The sequence below is a fragment of the Tachysurus fulvidraco genome, chromosome 10 (genome assembly GCF_022655615.1).
Source record: "Tachysurus fulvidraco isolate hzauxx_2018 chromosome 10, HZAU_PFXX_2.0, whole genome shotgun sequence".
Taxonomy (NCBI): Eukaryota; Metazoa; Chordata; class Actinopteri; order Siluriformes; family Bagridae; genus Tachysurus; species Tachysurus fulvidraco.
Genome location: NC_062527.1, coordinates 23,655,154 through 23,673,728, shown reverse-complemented (window position 1 = coordinate 23,673,728; position 18,575 = coordinate 23,655,154). Strand labels below are relative to the sequence as shown.

At 38.2% G+C, this 18,575-nt stretch overlaps 1 protein-coding gene across 1 annotated transcript in view; it reads left to right on the top strand.

Annotated features, from left to right (window-relative positions):
- Window positions 1-5,554: 5,554 nt before the first annotated feature.
- The window catches only part of LOC113658463, a 36,262-nt gene continuing 23,241 nt past the window's right edge, over window positions 5,555-18,575 (top strand). Inside the window, exons 1-6 of the mRNA XM_047819782.1 lie at window positions 5,555-5,654; window positions 7,227-7,346; window positions 10,415-10,561; window positions 12,016-12,285; window positions 12,371-12,400; window positions 12,889-13,035. Coding sequence (XP_047675738.1) covers window positions 5,591-5,654; window positions 7,227-7,346; window positions 10,415-10,561; window positions 12,016-12,285; window positions 12,371-12,400; window positions 12,889-13,035 — 778 coding nt within the window. The 5' untranslated portion in view covers window positions 5,555-5,590. The remainder of the gene's footprint in view (window positions 5,655-7,226; window positions 7,347-10,414; window positions 10,562-12,015; window positions 12,286-12,370; window positions 12,401-12,888; window positions 13,036-18,575) is intronic.

Below are 18,575 nucleotides of genomic sequence, written 5' to 3'. Positions count from 1 at the left end.
CATAGCTTTTTCCCTCAGTCTATCAGACTATTTAACAGTCATAACTAATACACCCTACAGCAGGGGTATTCAATTAAAATTCAAAGAGGTCCAGTTACTAAAATTTCCTCCAAGCAAAGGTCCGAATCTTATATTGTCACTTAAAATAGTGCACCTTCATGTTAATAAAATCAATAACGCACATACATTTCTATATCATTTATTGTTAAATTTCAAGTGTTTTCAGTCTGAACTTGTCTGGCACTTGAATGGAAAACAATCCTGTAGTTGTCTTTACTACATGTCAAGTAACACAACAGACACTGAATTTCTTCTGAATAAAATAAATAAAAAGTACAAACACAGCTTTGTGCAGCCTGAACTTAGGGCCTATATTTCATGTAAAACATTCAGAATCTTTTGAATGAAATAAAAGTGCTTTTAATCTTTAAGAAAAAAATGAAACAGAAGACTTTTGAGCTGCCGCTTTTTTAAACATTAACTACATTAATAACACAGGAACTTTAGGCAAAAGGACATTTCAGGTAAAATAGAACAGGGCAGAATTTACTGAATAAAAGAAAAGTGCAGAGCTTTAAGCAGCTCCCTTCTTCCTCTCTCCTTTCCACCTCTCCTTACTCCCTTTCCATCTTCCGTTCCTACTGAGAGAAATGGACATGTAACTGTCCTGCCAGCAGGCTGAATCTTAATTGTCCTGCCAGTGTAATTAGGTGCATTACTGCCACCTTCTGCTCTGGAGTATGGAACAGAAACAATCTGTTTTTGGCTTGGCTTTTGATGACGCTCTTGTCGTAATAACTAGATTAACTGCACATGAACGAAAGATTTATCTTTTTATTAATATCAAAGAGCTTATATAATCTTATAATATTAGATTATAATAAGGAGATGCTTAATATGATAATATTAGAATTTTAACGGGTCCGGGCAGACCCGTCACTCGGTCCGCATCCGGACCGCAGTCCACCATTTGGTGATGCCCGGCCTACAGCATACTTCCACAATATGATATGCCACACACTGCATTTTAACTAACAGTTCAAAACTGGACTTTACACACACACACTGCATTTAATACAATAATCTATCTGTATAACTGGATACCATATGATGCAAACCCATGACACTTCTGTACCTGTACAATCTGTTGAACCTTAAAGTATATATATTTTATATTATATATAAAATATATATATATATATATATATATATATATATATATATATATATATATATATATATATATATATAAATATATATATATATTTTATATATATATATAAATATATATATATATATATATATATATAATATATATATATATATATATATTTACGCACATATACAGGTATGTATTTATGTATGTATGTATGTATGTATGTATGTATGTATGTGTGTGTGTGACTGTGTGTGTATTCATATATATACATATATATATATATATATATATATATATATGTATGTATGTATGTATGTATGTATGTATGTGTGTTTGTGTGTTTGCGTGTGTCTGTCTGTATGTGTATTCATATTATATGTATGTACGTTTGTGTGTGTGTATGCATATGTATGTATGTGTAACTGTGTGTGTGTATGCATATGTATGTGTGTGTAACTGTGTGTGTGTATGCATATGTATGTGTGTGTAACTGTGTGTGTGTGTGTGTGTGTGTATGCATATGTATGTATGTGTAACTGTGTGTGTATGCATATGTATGTGTGTGTAACTGTGTGTATTCAAATTAATCTATTTGTCTGTGTGAGTGTGTATGCATATGTATTTGTGTGTGTGTGTGTGTGTATATATACATATGTGTGTCTCTGTGTTTGTGGATAATCGTCGTTTGTGGTTTGTTTGTTGGTGTGTGTGTGTGTGTGTGTGTGTGTGTGTGTGTGTGTGTGTGTGTGTGTGTGTGTGTGTGTGTGTGTTGGTGTGTATGTGACGTGACATACGGCGAAGTACGGTGACCCATACTCAGAATTCGTTGTCTGCATTTAACCCATCCATAGTGCACACACACACAGCAGCGAACACACACACATTGTGAACACACACCCGGAGCAGTGTGTGTGATGCTAAAATATCATGATGATGTAAAAGGTCAGTGGATAAAAAAGGTGTGATATTACAATATCTGTGTTCGAATAGAAAAGTGACTTCATTTTCATTTTCCACAGAACAGAAGTGACATCATGGATTTCTGATGTAGAATCAGATAAACAACTTCTCTGTAATCATGAAGATTTTCATTGTTAGCAGTTTGTGTGTTTCCACCTAACAGCAGAGTTCATGAGGAAATAAACAAATCTCTCACTGACAAATAATGAATGAGTAAATAATGAATTAATACCTTAAAGTACGAGACATACAAGAAATAATCAATTAGGAAAAAGTGATGGGAATTAAATATTACTCCCATTTATTTTCACCAACAAAGATATCTTGTTTTCCTCAGAGTGAGGAGGATATTAAAGGTTTCCTCTGATGTGAGAGATTTAAGATATCGACAGTGACAGAATCAGAAATAGACGAGACATCTTCTGTAAATCATCTGTAAATGAGACATCTGTAAATACTGAGTGACTTCATACCAGCACTCTGCCTATTTATAACATTAATATTATATTATTACAGTGACCTCAGGACTGATTTATTAACACAAGGCCATTTTAAATCAGATTTAATTAGCATGCTTTAATTTTAGTGAAGCCGCTGGATCTAAAACTCTGTTATATAAATATAAAAATTATATAAATATGAATAATAAATATTAAACCTTCTCCTATTTTAATCAGTCAGCTACTTTTCTCAGAGTTAATGAGCATTCTGTATGTTTTTACATGACAAGTTTCAGCTCCTCTTTAATGAGGAATAAAGCAATAAAGTGAAAAGCTCCAACAAAGTGTTAAGATAACCTGAAGTTTCAGGAACATCTCTCCTAGAGGAACATTCAGAAACGTTCCTCTAGGACTCTGGAGCTACATAAAGACACAGAGCTACATATAACCACACAAAACAATGGCAAAAAAGTCAAAAGTAAGCTGTCAGATAAAGAAACCTCAGTGCAAGCCTGTTTGTAGAGAATAAACATGCTGTGAATACAACTGGGATCAATAATAAGTGTGAAACTGAAGCTTCTGCTAGTTGTGAAACTACAGCGTGTGATACAGGGCCATATTTACTATTTCATAATTTCCATGTCTTCAGTAGAAAAATGTAAAGTGTGACAAACACAAGACTCTGTAACAGGAAAGGAAAGTGGAATGTGACAAAATAGTGACACAACAGTCACAAAGCTTCTAAACACATCTGTTATAACAGGATGTGAATGAAATCCTATAATGCAGCTCAGTATACACACAATGCAATTCTCCTCGCTGAGTCGAGGGTGTTGATATGTCACAGTCACAGGTTTCAGTAGTTCTGCGTTCTCACTTAGGTTTGAGGTGACATGACCTTAATGCAATTCTGCACAGGAGGTCAAGCGTATCATCATTGAGCAGGACATTGCATGACATGACTGCGGTGTTTTGGTGATTAGGTGTATTTTGTGGGTCCTGCTTCTGATTTCTCACTGAGTGTGTAATACTCGGTGAGACTCAGAACAATCATATGACTTGAAGATGACTTCCCTTATATGAAAATCTATAAATCTTTTCAATAAAAAAATTCTCTTAATAATTAAGGTCATTGTGAGCTTTTTTCTCATGATAAAATGCAGCCAGGTGAAATGAATATATTTTGTGCTACATAACTGATATTTTTAGTTTTTAGACATGAGTCATACAGAAGCAACAGTGTGTTGTTCTGTAGATGGAGTGCAGCAGACTGTGTGATGTCACTTCCTCTTACTGCTTTGAAAAGCCCCAAAAAGTTTGCTAGAGAGCATTTGGATGATCCCGAAGAAGATTGTGAGAAGGTCATATGGTCAGATGAAACCAAAATAGAACTTTTTGGTAAAAACACAACTTGTGTTTGGAGGAGAAAGAATGCTGAGTTGCATCCAAAGGAACACCAAACCTACTGTGAAGCATGGGGGTGGAAACATCATGCTTTGGGGCAGTTTTTCTGCAAAGGGACCAGGACGACTGATCTGTGAAAAGGAAAGAATGAATGGGGCCATGTATTGTGAGATTTTGAGTGAAAACCTCCTCCTATCAGCAAGACAACGATCCCAAACACACCACCGGGCAACGAAGGAGTGGCTTCGTAAGATGCATTACAAGGTTCCGGAGTGGCCTAACCAGTCTCCAGATCTCAACCCCATAGAAAATCTTTGGAGGGAGTTGAAAATCCATGTTGCCCAGCAACAGCCCCAAAACATCCATGAAGCTCAACCACTGCAGCACATCAGATACCATAGACAAATTCCTACTGTTATAGGGTGCCAATACTTTTGTAGTCATTGAATGTTTTATTTACATTTTCTGATATAGATTGTAAGTGTTGCAACATTCGACCATGACATGTAGCTGCCGGTGTCAGTCAGTAGGGGGAGTCACGTATGGACGCACATGTTGGAGCATAACTCATTTCATGTACATCAGAAACTGTAACGGTTGAAACTAACTTGAGTTTTTAATATAAATTAAATCTTATTAATCTTTATTACAGGTGCAGGTGATGTCAATAGAATACCCACAATGCAATTCTCCTCACTGAGCCAAGGGTGTTGATATGTCACAGGCACAGATTTCAGTAGTTCTGCGTTCTCACTTAGGTTTGAGGTGACGTGACCTTAATGCAATTCTGCACGGGAGGTCAAGCGTATCGTCATCATTGAGCAGGACATCGCATGACATGACTGCAGTGTTTTGGTGTTTGTGTGTATTTTGTGGGTCCTGCTACTGATTTCTCACAAAGTGTATGAGGTGAAATGGTGAGAAAATGGATCACACACACACACCTGAGAACTGGAGAGATTTGAGATATGATCCGAGTTTGTGAGTCAAACGGTGCAGGATTAATTAGGTGTGAATCTTCCCTACAGAGATCTACACAGGGACTCAGTTTGCTCCTGAACAATCCTTTTACCTTGGTGTATCCTGTCCAGGTGACATGCATGTGGGGACAATTCTCTGATTCTCTGGACCGAGCCGAACACTTGGGCATGTTATTCATGTCTGAAACAAGAAGAGGAAGAAGAAGAAGAAGAAGAAGAAGAAGAAGAAGAAGAAGAAGAAGAAGAAGAAGAAGAAGAAGAAGAAGAAAACGATTATAATAGTGACACTTGTGTTGTGGTGTAAGTGTTATTCATAAATAAACTCAGAACAATCATATGACTTGAAGTTGACTTTCCTTATATGCAAATCTAAAGTTTTCATGTAAAAATCTTTCTTTAAGTTGCAAAACAATATTCTTAATAATTAGTTTTTGTTAACTTTTTTTTCTCATGATAAAATGCAGCCAAGTGAAATGAATATATTTTGTGCTACATAACTGATATTTTTAGTTTTTAGACACGAGAGTAATACAGAAGCAACAGTGTGTTGTTCTGTAGATGGAGTGCAGCAGACTGTGTGATGTCACTTCCTCTTACTGCTTTGAAAAGCCCCAGACGCTCTCAGGTCAGTTTCCTAAAGACAGTAGATGATGTTGGTTCTCCCTGTAACGTGTCTCCTGCTCTGTGTCTCTGTACACACGGCTCACAACGGTGAGTAAACTATAAGACGCTTTATACACAGCACTTATACACAGCTCTTATACACAGCTCTTATACACAGCACTTATACACAGCACTTATACACAGCACTTATACACAGCTCTTATACACAGCACTTATACACAGCTCTTATACACAGCTCTTATACACAGCTCTTATACACAGCACTTATACACAGCTCTTATACACAGCTCTTATACACAGCTCTTATACACAGCTCTTATACACAGCACTTATACACAGCTCTTATACACAGCTCTTATACACAGCACTTATACACAGCTCTTATACACAGCACTTATACACAGCTCTTATACACGGCTCTTATACACGGCTCATATACACGGCTCTTTCACACGGCTCTTACGCACGGCTCTTACACACAGCTCATATACACAGATCTTATAAACAGCTCTTATAAACAGCTCATATACACAGCTCTTATACACAGCTCTTATACACAGCTCATATACACAGCTCTTATACACAGCTCTTATACACAGCTCATATACACAGCTCTTATACACAGCTCTTACACACAGCTCTTATACACAGCTCTTACACACAGCTCTTACACACAGCTCTTATACACAGCTCTTATACACAGCTCTTACACACAGCACACATTACCGCTGGTGATGGAGATTTATATCAATGCACCTGTTTTTGATCTGCGTGTATATTTTTGTTCTTACACTCATTAACACTCAGACACACACAGAGGGCAGTGTTACATCTCAATACTGTGGAAATGATGGTAAAGTGATTTGGACTAAAGGTGTTAATGGACATAGAACATAGTTGTGTTTGTTTATTTGTGTTTTATTTTCTGCACTAAACCCTAAAGCATTGTGTGAAGATGGGGAAAGAACAGAGAAAATGTCTGTGGATAATGTTGGGTGTTAATGTGACTTTCACCATGAAGAATGATATAACTAACAGTGCTGTAGTTTTACAGGCTTTCATTATTTTATTCACACAAATTAAAACCAAACAAAAGAAAGTGTAGAGATTTTTCTGATTGCTAAAGTTTTGTTTAAACCTGAGGTCAGATTCTCAAAACTCTTTACACAGTCAGAGAAACAAAGTCTTTACAGAACAAACTGTCAATCATTCCTCACTGCTTTCACACTAAATTCAATCAGCACATCCTCCAAACTCCATCTTTATGCATTCACACTCCATCACCTGCTTCAACACATTACTCTAACACTAACACACTGCTTTCAAAACTAGTACAAACACAATGAGGTCAATGAGGATGATGAGAAAAAAGAGTGAGAGAATGATAGATTTCTATAAAGAGATATTGTAGAATATATTCAAGACAATTGCAGCACTTCTGAATCATTACTTTAATATAGTCAATAAAGTGAAAATGAGTTATTCTCATTCTATAGTGTTACAGTGTTCTGGTTAAATAAGTTTATTTTGGGATCTATGAAGTTTTTTGCTGGATTGAGTGAGTGAATCACACCAATACCTGTTCATATCTCTATCTGTTTACAACACATCATCTGTTCAATCCCAAAAATGTACTGACACTCAGTTACATCCCTACAGAGAGTGTAAGTGAGAACGAGTCCATACAGATGACTTCAACAAGACCAAACTACACCGCAGTGACTCAGAATGAACATGGAGCTCTTCAACACAACATGACCAAGACCAGTGTAGGAAATGGTGAGGGATCTCTTCTTTCTATCATCAGCTATTTACAAAAAAATACTATAAATTATATATACAGTATAAATATGTAAATATTACAGTAAAACACTAACATTTGTTCACAAGTGACTTTTAAATGAAAATATACATTTTTAGCTCATATACGGTGGGGCAAGAAAGTATTTAGTCAGCTACTAATTGTGCAACTTCTCCCAGTTAAAGAGAGAGAGAGAGGCCTGTAATTTTCATCATAGGTACACTTCAACTATGAGAGACAGAATGGGGGAAAGAATCCAGGAATTCACATTTTAGGATTTTTAATGAATTTTTTGGTAAAATAAGTACAACTACAAAAATAAGTACATCTACAAAAAAAAAACAAGATTTCTGGCTCTCACTTTAAGAGACTCCTCTGTCCTCCACTCGTTAGCTGTATTAATGGTACATGATTGAACTCGTTATCAGTATAAAAGACACCTGCCCACAACCTCAAACAGTCAGACTCCAAACTCCACTAGGGCCAAGACCAAAGAGCTGTGAAAGGACACCAGAAACAAAATTGTAGACCTGCACCAGGGAAGACTGAATCTGCAGTATGTAAGCAGCTTGGTGTGAAGAAATCAACTGTGGGAGCAATTATTAGAAAATGGAAGACATACAAGACCACTGATAATCTCCCTTGATCTGGGGCTCCACACAAGATCTCACCCCGTGGGGTCAAAATGATCACAAGAACGGTGAATAAAAATCCCAGAACCACACGGGGGACTTAGTGAATGACCTGCAGAGAGCTGGGACCAAAGTAACAAAGGCTACCATCAGTAACAAACTACGCCGCCAGGGACTCAAATCCTGCAGTGCCGGACGTGTTCCCCTGCTAAAGCCAGTACATGTCCGGGGCTTCTGATGTTTGCTAGGGAGCATTTGGTTGATCCAGAAGAGGATTGGGAGAATGTCATATGGTCAGATGAAACCAAACTTGTCGTGTTTGGAGGAGAAATAATGCTGAGTTGCATCCAAAGAACACCAAACCTACTGTGAAGCTTGGGTTGGAAACATCATGCTTTGGGGCAGTTTTTCTGCAAAGTGACCAGGACGACTGATCCGTGTAACGGGAAGAATGAATGGGGCCATGTATTGTGAAATTTTGAGTGAAAACCTCCTTCCATCAGCAAGGGCATTGAAGATGAAACGTGGCTGGGTCTTTCAGCATGACAACGATCCCAACCACACCACCGGGTAACGAAGGAGTCACTTTGTAATAAGCATTACAAGTTCCCGAAGTGGCCTAACCAGTCTCGAGATCTCAACCCCATAGAAAGTCTTTGGAGGGAGTTGAAAATCCGTGTTGCCCTGCAACAGCCCCAAAACATCACTGCTCTAGAGGAGATCTGCATGGAGGAATGGGCCAAACTACGAGAAACAGTGTGTAAAAACCTCGTGGAGACTTACAGAAAACGTTTGACCTGTCATTGCCAACAAAGGGTATATAACAAAGTATTGAGATGAACTTTTGTTATTGACCAAATACTTATTTTCCATCACAATCTGCAAATAAATTCTTTAAAAATCAGACAATGTGATTTTCTGATTTTTTTTTCTCATTCTGTCTCTCATAGTTGAAGTGTGAAAATTTGAAGTGTACCTATGATGAAAATTACAGGCCTTTGTCATCATTTTAAATGGGAGAACTTGCACAATTGGTGGCTGACTAAATATTTTATGCCCCTCTGTATATGTGGCAAGAAATATAAAAAGAAATGACAATCAAGAGGGCTGCTGACCCGGAAGTGATGCCTTCAAATCTAGAAGTGTGTATAGCTAGACAGGGAACGCACTGACAAAAGGAAATCATGTTGACTGTGTACAAACAATTTGTTTATGTAACTCTGTTCAACCACATGGAACCACGTGATGTTTACGGATGAATTATGTAAATTCACAGAGCTTTTCTTATTTCTATCATCAGCTGTTTACAAAAAAAAATTATAAATAGGGGACACGGTGGCTTATTGGTTAGCACGTTTGCCTCAGACCTTCATGGTTGGGGGTTCGATTCACTCCTCCGCCTTGTGTGTGTGGAGTTTGCATGTTCTCCCTGTGCCTCAGGGGTTTCCTCCGGGTACTCCGGTTTCCTCCCCCGGTCCAAAGACATGCATGGTAGGTTGATTGGCATCTCTGGAAAATTGTCCGTAGTGTGTGAGTGAATGAGAGAGTGTGTGTGCCCTGCGATGGGTTGGCACTCCATCCAGGGTGTATCCTGCCTCGATGCCCGATGACGCCTGAGATAGGCACAGGCTCCCCGTGACCCGAGAAGTTCGGATAAGCGGTAGAAAATGAATGAATGAATTAGAAGCAGAGACCTTTGCCGTAGTTTCTCCCTCTGTCTGTCTTATTTACAAGGACACAAGCTAGAGAGACAGGTTGATGAGGGAGTGCAGAGTCAGGTCTACTTCATGACACAGGCTTGGTAAGCACATCTGGCTTGATTCAGCAACAAAATTCAGTCTTTAGTTCCATCTTGTTTCATCTGCCCTTGAAAGCGGAACACAAGCACATACTCTAACACTCCATAGGATAGTGATAGAAGCAGCTCACCAGTCTCTGTACCATGCTGCAAGTGATTGAATTCATGGCAGAAGAGCTCATCAAAGTGCCGACTTGTTCCCACAAAGTCCTGGCCCACAAAAAACAGCACGCTGCTTCCTCCATCTTCGATATGCTGCCAAAACTAGTTGAATTCAAAGTAACAGGAACATTGTAACCAGAATCAGTATGAAAGATCACATGCATAATCCTGGCATGGGCATCAGTGGGCATCAGTTTGGCAATGGTAAAGCTCAGCACAATGGTGGCAGATTCTCAAAACTCTTGCTTTGTTACGGGTGACAGTATTTGTGTTAGTGTTAGTGTTGGTGTTGAGTGACTTATAATTGTTACCAGTGTTTATTTTGGGATCTATGAAGTTTTTTGCTGGATTGAGTGAGTGAATCACACCAATACCTGTTCATATCTGTATCTGTTTACAACACATCATCTGTTCAATCCCAAAAATGTACTGACACTCAGTTACATCCCTACAGAGAGTGTAAGTAAGAACGACTCCACACAGATGACTCCAACAAGATCAACCACCACCGCAGTGACTCAGCATGAACATAAAACTCCTCAACACAACATGACCAAGACCAGTGTAGGAAATGTTGAAGGATCTTCAGCTATAATTACAAGTGAGTAGGAGAGACACTGTACACTTTCAAACATGTAAACATTTCAACATGTGTCCAAAACCACACTGGGAATATGAAACTAAAAATTAATCACAATTAACGTGTCTAATGCTAATTATCATGACTAATTTAGCATAAATAACGTGCAGTAGATTATTAGTGAAAAAGAGGAAATTATGTTGGATGTGTGAAAACAAACTGTTTATGTATCTCACTTCAACCACATGGAACTGATGGAACTGATGTATACAGATGAATTAAATAAATTCACAGAGCTTTTCTTCTTTCTCTCATCAGCTATTTACAAAATAATACTATAACTTATAAATACAGTATAAATATGTAAATATTATAGTAGCACACTTACATTTGTTCACAAGTAACTTTTAAATGAAAATATATATTTTTAGATCATATACAGTGGGGCAAGAAAGATAAAAAGAAAAAAGACAGGTATCAGGACTACAGTTCAGTGTTAAACATCCACTAAAATAACGAAGTTTGTTCAGTCAAAAGCCAACAAGTGTTTAGTCCTGTAGTGTTTTCTCACATACACTCTGCCCCTTGTTGTGTTGAAGGATGAATCATATATATGTCATTATTTATTTTCCACATCTGTGACCCAGTGCATGTGGTTTTTACACCATTGACGTGTCACATCTCAGCAAACACGTATAATTTTTACAACTTACACCACATTAAAGGTGTTAATGGACATAGAACATAGTTGTGTTTGTTTATTTGTGTTTTATTTTCTGCACTAAACCCTAAAGCATTGTGTGAAGATGGGGAAAGAACAGAGAAAATGTCTGTGGATAATGTTGGGTGTTAATGTGACTTTCACCATGAAGAATGATATAACTAACAGTGCTGTAGTTTTACAGGCTTTCATTATTGTATTCACACAAACTAAAACCAAACAAAAGAAAGTGTAGAGATTTTTCTGATGGCTAAAGTTTTGTTTAAACCTGAGGTCAGATTATCAAAACTCTCGGTTTGTTACGAGTGACAGTATTTGTGTTAGTGTTAGTGTTGGGGGACTTATAATTGTTACCAGTGTTTATTTTGGGATCTATGAAGTTTTCTGCTGGATTGAGTGAGTGAATCACACCAATACATGTTCATATCTGTATCTGTTTACAACACATCATCTGTTCAATCCCAAAAATGTACTGACACTCAGTTACATCCCTACAGAGAGTGTAAGTGAGAACGACTCCACACAGATGACTCCAACAAGAACAAAGCACTATCAAACAGTAGATTATTAGTGAAAAAGAGGAAATCATGTTGGATGTGTGAAAACAAACTGTTTATGTATCTCACACACACACACACACACACACACACACACACACACACACACACACACACACACACACACACACACACACATGTAAACCTCATGTGTATTTCTTTGTGTATAATATTTGTTTTTTGTTTTTTTTGTGCAGGTTATAATATTGATGTGTGTGAAGGTGGAACAGTGTATCTAAACTGTACGCTCCCTAAACAGCGCTGGGCTTTTAAACCCAGCAGCGAATCACAGAAAGTCTTCATCTCTACACGCTTCAAGAACGGAACGGTCATAAAGGAACGTCCAGATCCAGACTCACGCTTCACTCACACTTTAAACCATCTACAGATCCTCAACATACAGCAGATGGATTCGGGGACCTACTTCTGCAGTGGCAAAGACATCGCTGTTGTTTCTGTCTCATCAGGTCAGAAGTCAAAACGTCCACCATCAAAACCTTCTGTGTGCTTTTACAAACTTTGTAATTTAAAGAACTTTATTTAAATCTGCAGAGAGCAACACAATGCAGTGTCCTGTTACAGGTACTAAATCTCTACTGATTCATGTGTGTGTCTGTGTGTGTGTGTGTGTGTGTGTGTGTGTGTGTGTGTGTGTGTGTGTGTGTGTGCATTCACACTCCATCACCTGCTTCAACACATTACTCTAACACTAACACACTGCTTTTAAAACTGTTACAAACACAAACAAACACAATGAGGTCAATGAGGATGATGAGAAAAAAGAGTGAGAGAATGATAGATTTCTATAAAGAGATATTGTAGAATATATTCAAGACAATTGCAGCACTTCTGAATCATTACTTTAATACAGTCAATAAAGTGAAAATGAGTTATTCTCATTCTATAGTGTTACAGTGTTCTGGTTAAATAAGTTTATTTTGGAATCTATGAAGTTTTTTGCTGGATTGAGTGAGTGAATCACACCAATACATGTTCATATCTCTATCTGTTTACAACACATCATCTGTTCAATCCCAAAAACGTATTGACACTCAGTTACATCCCTACAGAGAGTGTAAGTAAGAACGACTCCACACAGATGACTCCAACAAGATCAACCACCACCGCAGTGACTCAGCATGAACATAAAACTCCTCAACACAACATGACCAAGACCAGTGTAGGAAATGTTGAAGGATCTTCAGCTATAATTACAGGTGAGTAGGAGAGACACTGTATACTTTCAAACATGTAAACATTTCAACATGTGTCCAAAACCACACTGGGAATATGAAACTAAAAATTAATCACAATTAACGTGTCTAATGCTAATTATCATGACTAATTTAGCATAAATAACGTGCAGTAGATTATTAGTGAAAAAGAGGAAATTATGTTGGATGTGTGAAAACAAACTGTTTATGTATCTCACTTCAACCACATGGAACTGATGGAACTGATGTATACAGATGAATTAAATAAAGTCACAGAGCTTTTCTTCTTTCTCTCATCAGCTATTTACAAAATAATACTATAACTTATAAATACAGTATAAATATGTAAATATTATAGTAGCACACTTACATTTGTTCACAAGTAACATTTAAATGAAAATATATATTTTTAGATCATATACAGTGGGGCAAGAAAGATAAAAAGAAAAAAGACAGGTATCAGGACTACAGTTCAGTGTTAAACATCCACTAAAATAATGAAGTTTGTTCAGTCAAAAGCCAACAAGTGTTTAGTCCTGTAATGTTTTCTCACATACACTCTGCCCCTTGTTGTGTTGAAGGATGAATCATATATATGTCATTATTTATTTTCCACATCTGTGACCCAGTGCATGTGGTTTTCACACCATTGACGTGTTACATCTCAGCAAACACGTATAATTTTTACAACTTACACCACATTAAAGGTGTTAATGGACATAGAACATAGTTGTGTTTGTTTATTTGTGTTTTATTTTCTGCACTAAACCCTAAAGCATCGTGTGAAGATGGGGAAAGAACAGAGAAAATGTCTGTGGATAATGTTGGGTGTTAATGTGACTTTCACCATGAAGAATGATATAACTAACAGTGCTGTAGTTTTACAGGCTTTCATTATTTTATTCACACAAATTAAAACCAAACAAAAGAAAGTGTAGAGATTTTTCTGATTGCTAAAGTTTTGTTTAAACCTGAGGTCAGATTATCAAAACTCTTTACACAGTCAGAGAAACAAAGTCTTTACAGAACAAACTGTCAATCATTCCTCACTGCTTTCACACTAAATTCAATCAGCACATCCTCCAAACTCCATCTTTATGCATTCACACTCCATCACCTGCTTCAACACATTACTCTAACACTAACACACTGCTTTCAAAACTAGTACAAACACAATGAGGTCAATGAGGATGATGAGAAAAAAGAGTGAGAGAATGATAGATTTCTATAAAGAGATATTGTAGAATATATTCAAGACAATTGCAGCACTTCTGAATCATTACTTTAATATAGTCAATAAAGTGAAAATGAGTTATTCTCATTCTATAGTGTTACAGTGTTCTGGTTAAATAAGTTTATTTTGGGATCTATGAAGTTTTTTGCTGGATTGAGTGAGTGAATCACATCAATACCTGTTCATATCTGTATTTGTTTACAACACATCATCTGTTCAATCCCAAAAATGTACTGACACTCAGTTACATCCCTACAGAGAGTGTAAGTGAGAACGAGTCCATACAGATGACTTCAACAAGACCAAACTACACCGCAGTGACTCAGAATGAACATGGAGCTCTTCAACACAACATGACCAAGACCAGTGTAGGAAATGGTGAGGGATCTTCAGTTATCAGAAGTACAGGTGAGTTGGAGAGACACTGTATACTTTCAAACATGCAAATATTTCAACATGTGTGTTACAGATGAATTAAGTAAATTTACAGAGCTTTTCTTCTTTCTGTCATCTATTTACTATATATAAACTGTAAATACAGTATAAATATGTAAATATTATAGTAACACACTAACATTTCTTCACGAGTAACTTTTAAATGAAAATATACATTTTTGGAAAGCTCGAGAACCAGCAAGTCTAATTTGAAAAATAATTCTGCTAGAAAAACAGCATAAATGAGCATAATCCTGATAGAGGTATATCACTACAAATGGCATTCTACAGACAAACATAAAACATAACCATTCAGCGGAAACGCTACATGCCTTAGCCTCGACACCTAGACCTGAACCACTAGCACAACCCAGATCCCACTGATTGTAGGAATTCTCTTCTTCCTGCTCAGAAATAAAAAGACAGGTATCAGGACTACAGTTCAGTGTTAAACATCCACTAACGTCTGACTGCACACTACAGGCTGATATTCTTTGCGTAAAATAATGAAGTTTGTTCAGCCAAAACCCAACAAGTGTTTAGTCCTGTAATGTTTTCTCACATACACTCTGCCCCTTGTTGTGTTTATTTTCCACATCTGTGGACCAGTGCATGTGGTTTTCACACCATTGACGTGTCACATCTCAGCAAACACGTATAATTTTTACAACTTACACCACATTGACCACCACAGAGAACAGATATAAGATAACGACATAGCATCGTAGCTATGAATTATCCATCATGTACCATCATGTGCTGTTACAGGAAAATAATCAACTCTTGTTGTGAATTATTTGACTGTAACAGCACCCCAGTGTTTTATTCCTTATGTAGCATTCCCTCATTTTAGCACAGCAAGCTAAAAGTCCTGGTTTCTAGGGTACAGGCTGATTTGTTATCTTTTAGCTCACAAGATTTAGGCTTATAAATCTAAAAAGTTAGATTAAGCCGGAGTAAATAAAAGTCCTTTGTCCTTTCACCGTCAGTGAACAGAATATTACAGGAAAATATTACAATATTTTTTATACATGTGTGTCCTTATATTATCACACATTTTTGGGGTTGTTGGTTAAATTAACAATGATGTATAAGGTATAAAAATCTTCAATGCTTCATTATTATTATTATTATTATTATTATTATTATTATTATTATTATTATTATTATTATTATTATTATTATTATTATAAACTAATCAGTCTAATGTAGTCACCTGATCATTATCTCAGAATTAAAATTTGACGAAAGGGGGGCATGATGGCTTAGTGGTTAGCACGTTCGCCTCACACCTCCAGGGTCGGGTTTCGATTCCCACCTCCGCCTCTGATTTTTGAACCATTTACATGCAGAACATTCATTCATTCATTTTCTACCGCTTATCCGAATTTTGGTAGTCACGGGGTGCCTGTGCCTATCTCAGGCGTCTTTGGGCATCAAGGCCGGATACACCCTGGACGGAGTGCCAACCCATCGCATGTGAGTTAAAATCCAAGGGCTACCTTAGTTAATGGTTAGCACATTTGCCTCACACCTCCAGGGTTGGGGTTCGATTCCCGCCTCCGCCTCGTGTGTGTGGAGTTTGCATGTTCTCCCCGTGCCTCGGGGGTTTCCTCCGGGTACTCCGGTTTCCTCCCCCGGTCCAAGGACATGCATGGTAGGTTGATTGGCATCTCTGGAAAAATTGTCCGTAGTGTGTGAGTGAATGAGAGTGTGTGTGTGCCCTGTGATGGGTTGGCACTCTGTCCAGGGTGTATCCTGCCTTGATGCCCGATGACGCCTGAGATAGGCACAGGCTCCCTGTGACCCGAGAAGTTCAGATATGTGTTAGAAAATGAATGAATGAAAATTTGACAAAGTCTCTTCTAAAGGCTCAAAATCACTTCCCGTCAGATGCTTGGAGTTGGACTCAAGTGCAGCAGGTTTATTAACACAAATCACCACAAAAAAAAAGCCCGGCTCAAACTGAAAGGGATTGAGCTGCATGGTAGGGTGGTGCAGGGCGGTCTGGGGTTATTCTTGTACAATACAAAACATATTGTAACGGTATCCTGCTGCAAAGGTGCTAATAAAGGAGCTAACACAAACATACACCACTGGACACAGATAGAAACAATCAGAACTTTGGCGATTGAGTTGTGGTTTGTGACATATTGGGATATGACACATCTGACAATGGAAATTGTGTTGATTTTCTGGTCAAGTTTGTTGTTATTATCTCAATGAAAGTTACAATTACAGCCTTTTGGCAAAAGTAACCAGGACTTTTCTGGACCGCAAGCCACAAAACAGCTCCAAAGCATCAGTGATTCAGGAAACATGGGATAAACCATCAGCTTTCATGATCAAGAAGTTTAGTAATGTTCCTATTTGTATGGAAGTCAAGGCCATGAGTTTAAATTTTATAATTATATTATGATTATATTGTATATATACATTATATGCTAGAACTTGTTTTTCTCATGATGCTGAAATACATGATTAGGCAAACATTCTGTAGATCATGTATGAGTGCATCTGTTTAATCAGAGACCTAAACAAGAGTAAACAGCTGTATGTTTGTCATCCATCCATCCATCCATCCAGCACTTCCAGGGGAATACTGAGGCATTCCCAGGCCAGCCAAGAGACATAGTCCCTCCAGCGTGTCCTAGGTCTTCCCCAGGGCCTCCTCCGGGTTGGACATGCCTGGAACACCTCCCCAGGGAGGCCTCCAGGAGGCATCCGGAATAGATGCCTGAGCCACCTCAGCTGACTCCTCTCGATGTGGAGATGCAGCGGCTTTACTCTGAGTTCCTCACCCTATCTCTAAGGCAGCACCCAGCCACCCTATGTAGGAAACTCATTTTGGCTGCCTGTATCCGTGATCTTGTCCTTTCGGTCATGAGCTTTGGTCATGTATGTTTGTCAATTCAAGACAATTTAAAGTAAAAAGTCAGAAATCTGCATATTTATATAATGGTGAACATTATAGTATTGATGAACAGGTGCTCAGCCATGCAATTCATCTCCTCTCAATGTGTGCTTGGGTACCGGCCCACATTATTCCCTCTGCCATGAGAACACCATTGACTCCCTGGCCGTGGAAGAATTGTTCAGATGGAGCAATAAGATGTGAGGACACTCAGCAATGTCTTGAACAACTGCCTCAGGTAAACAAGAAGAAACAAACAATGTGCTAACAGACAGAGAAGACTTTTTTTATTAGAGGAGAGTCGGAGCAAGACGGAGGTGGGATCTATCAGGACATCACTCACAACAAACAGTTTCCAACATTGTGTCCACAAACATGGCTCCTACAGACTATACATCGAAAACACACATGCGCCTTAACACAGTCCTCTGATTTTTGAACCATTTACATGCAGAACATTCATTCATTCATTTTCTACTGCTTATCCGAATTTTGGTAGTCACGGGGTGCCTGTGCCTATCTCAGGCGTCTTTGGGCATCAAGGCCGGATACACCCTGGACGGAGTGCCAACCCATCGCATGTGAGTTAAAATCCAAGGGCTACCTTAGTTAGTGGTTAGCACATTTGCCTCACACCTCCAGGGTTGGGGTTCAATTCCCACCTCCGCCTTGTGTGTGTGGAGTTTGTATGTTCTCCCCGTGCCTCGAGGGTTTCCTCCGGGTACTCCGGTTTCCTCCCCGGTCCAAAGACATGCATGGTAGGTTGATTGGCATCTCTGGAAAATTGTCCGTAGTGTGTGAGTGAATGAGTGTGTGTGTGCGCCCTGTGATGGGTTGGCACTCCTTCCAGGCACAGGCTGAGATAGGCACAGGCTGAGATAGGCACCTGGATAAGGTGTCTGTGTGAAATGTGAATGAGAGACTTTTATAAACACTATTACTGTGAAAGAAATACTGAAA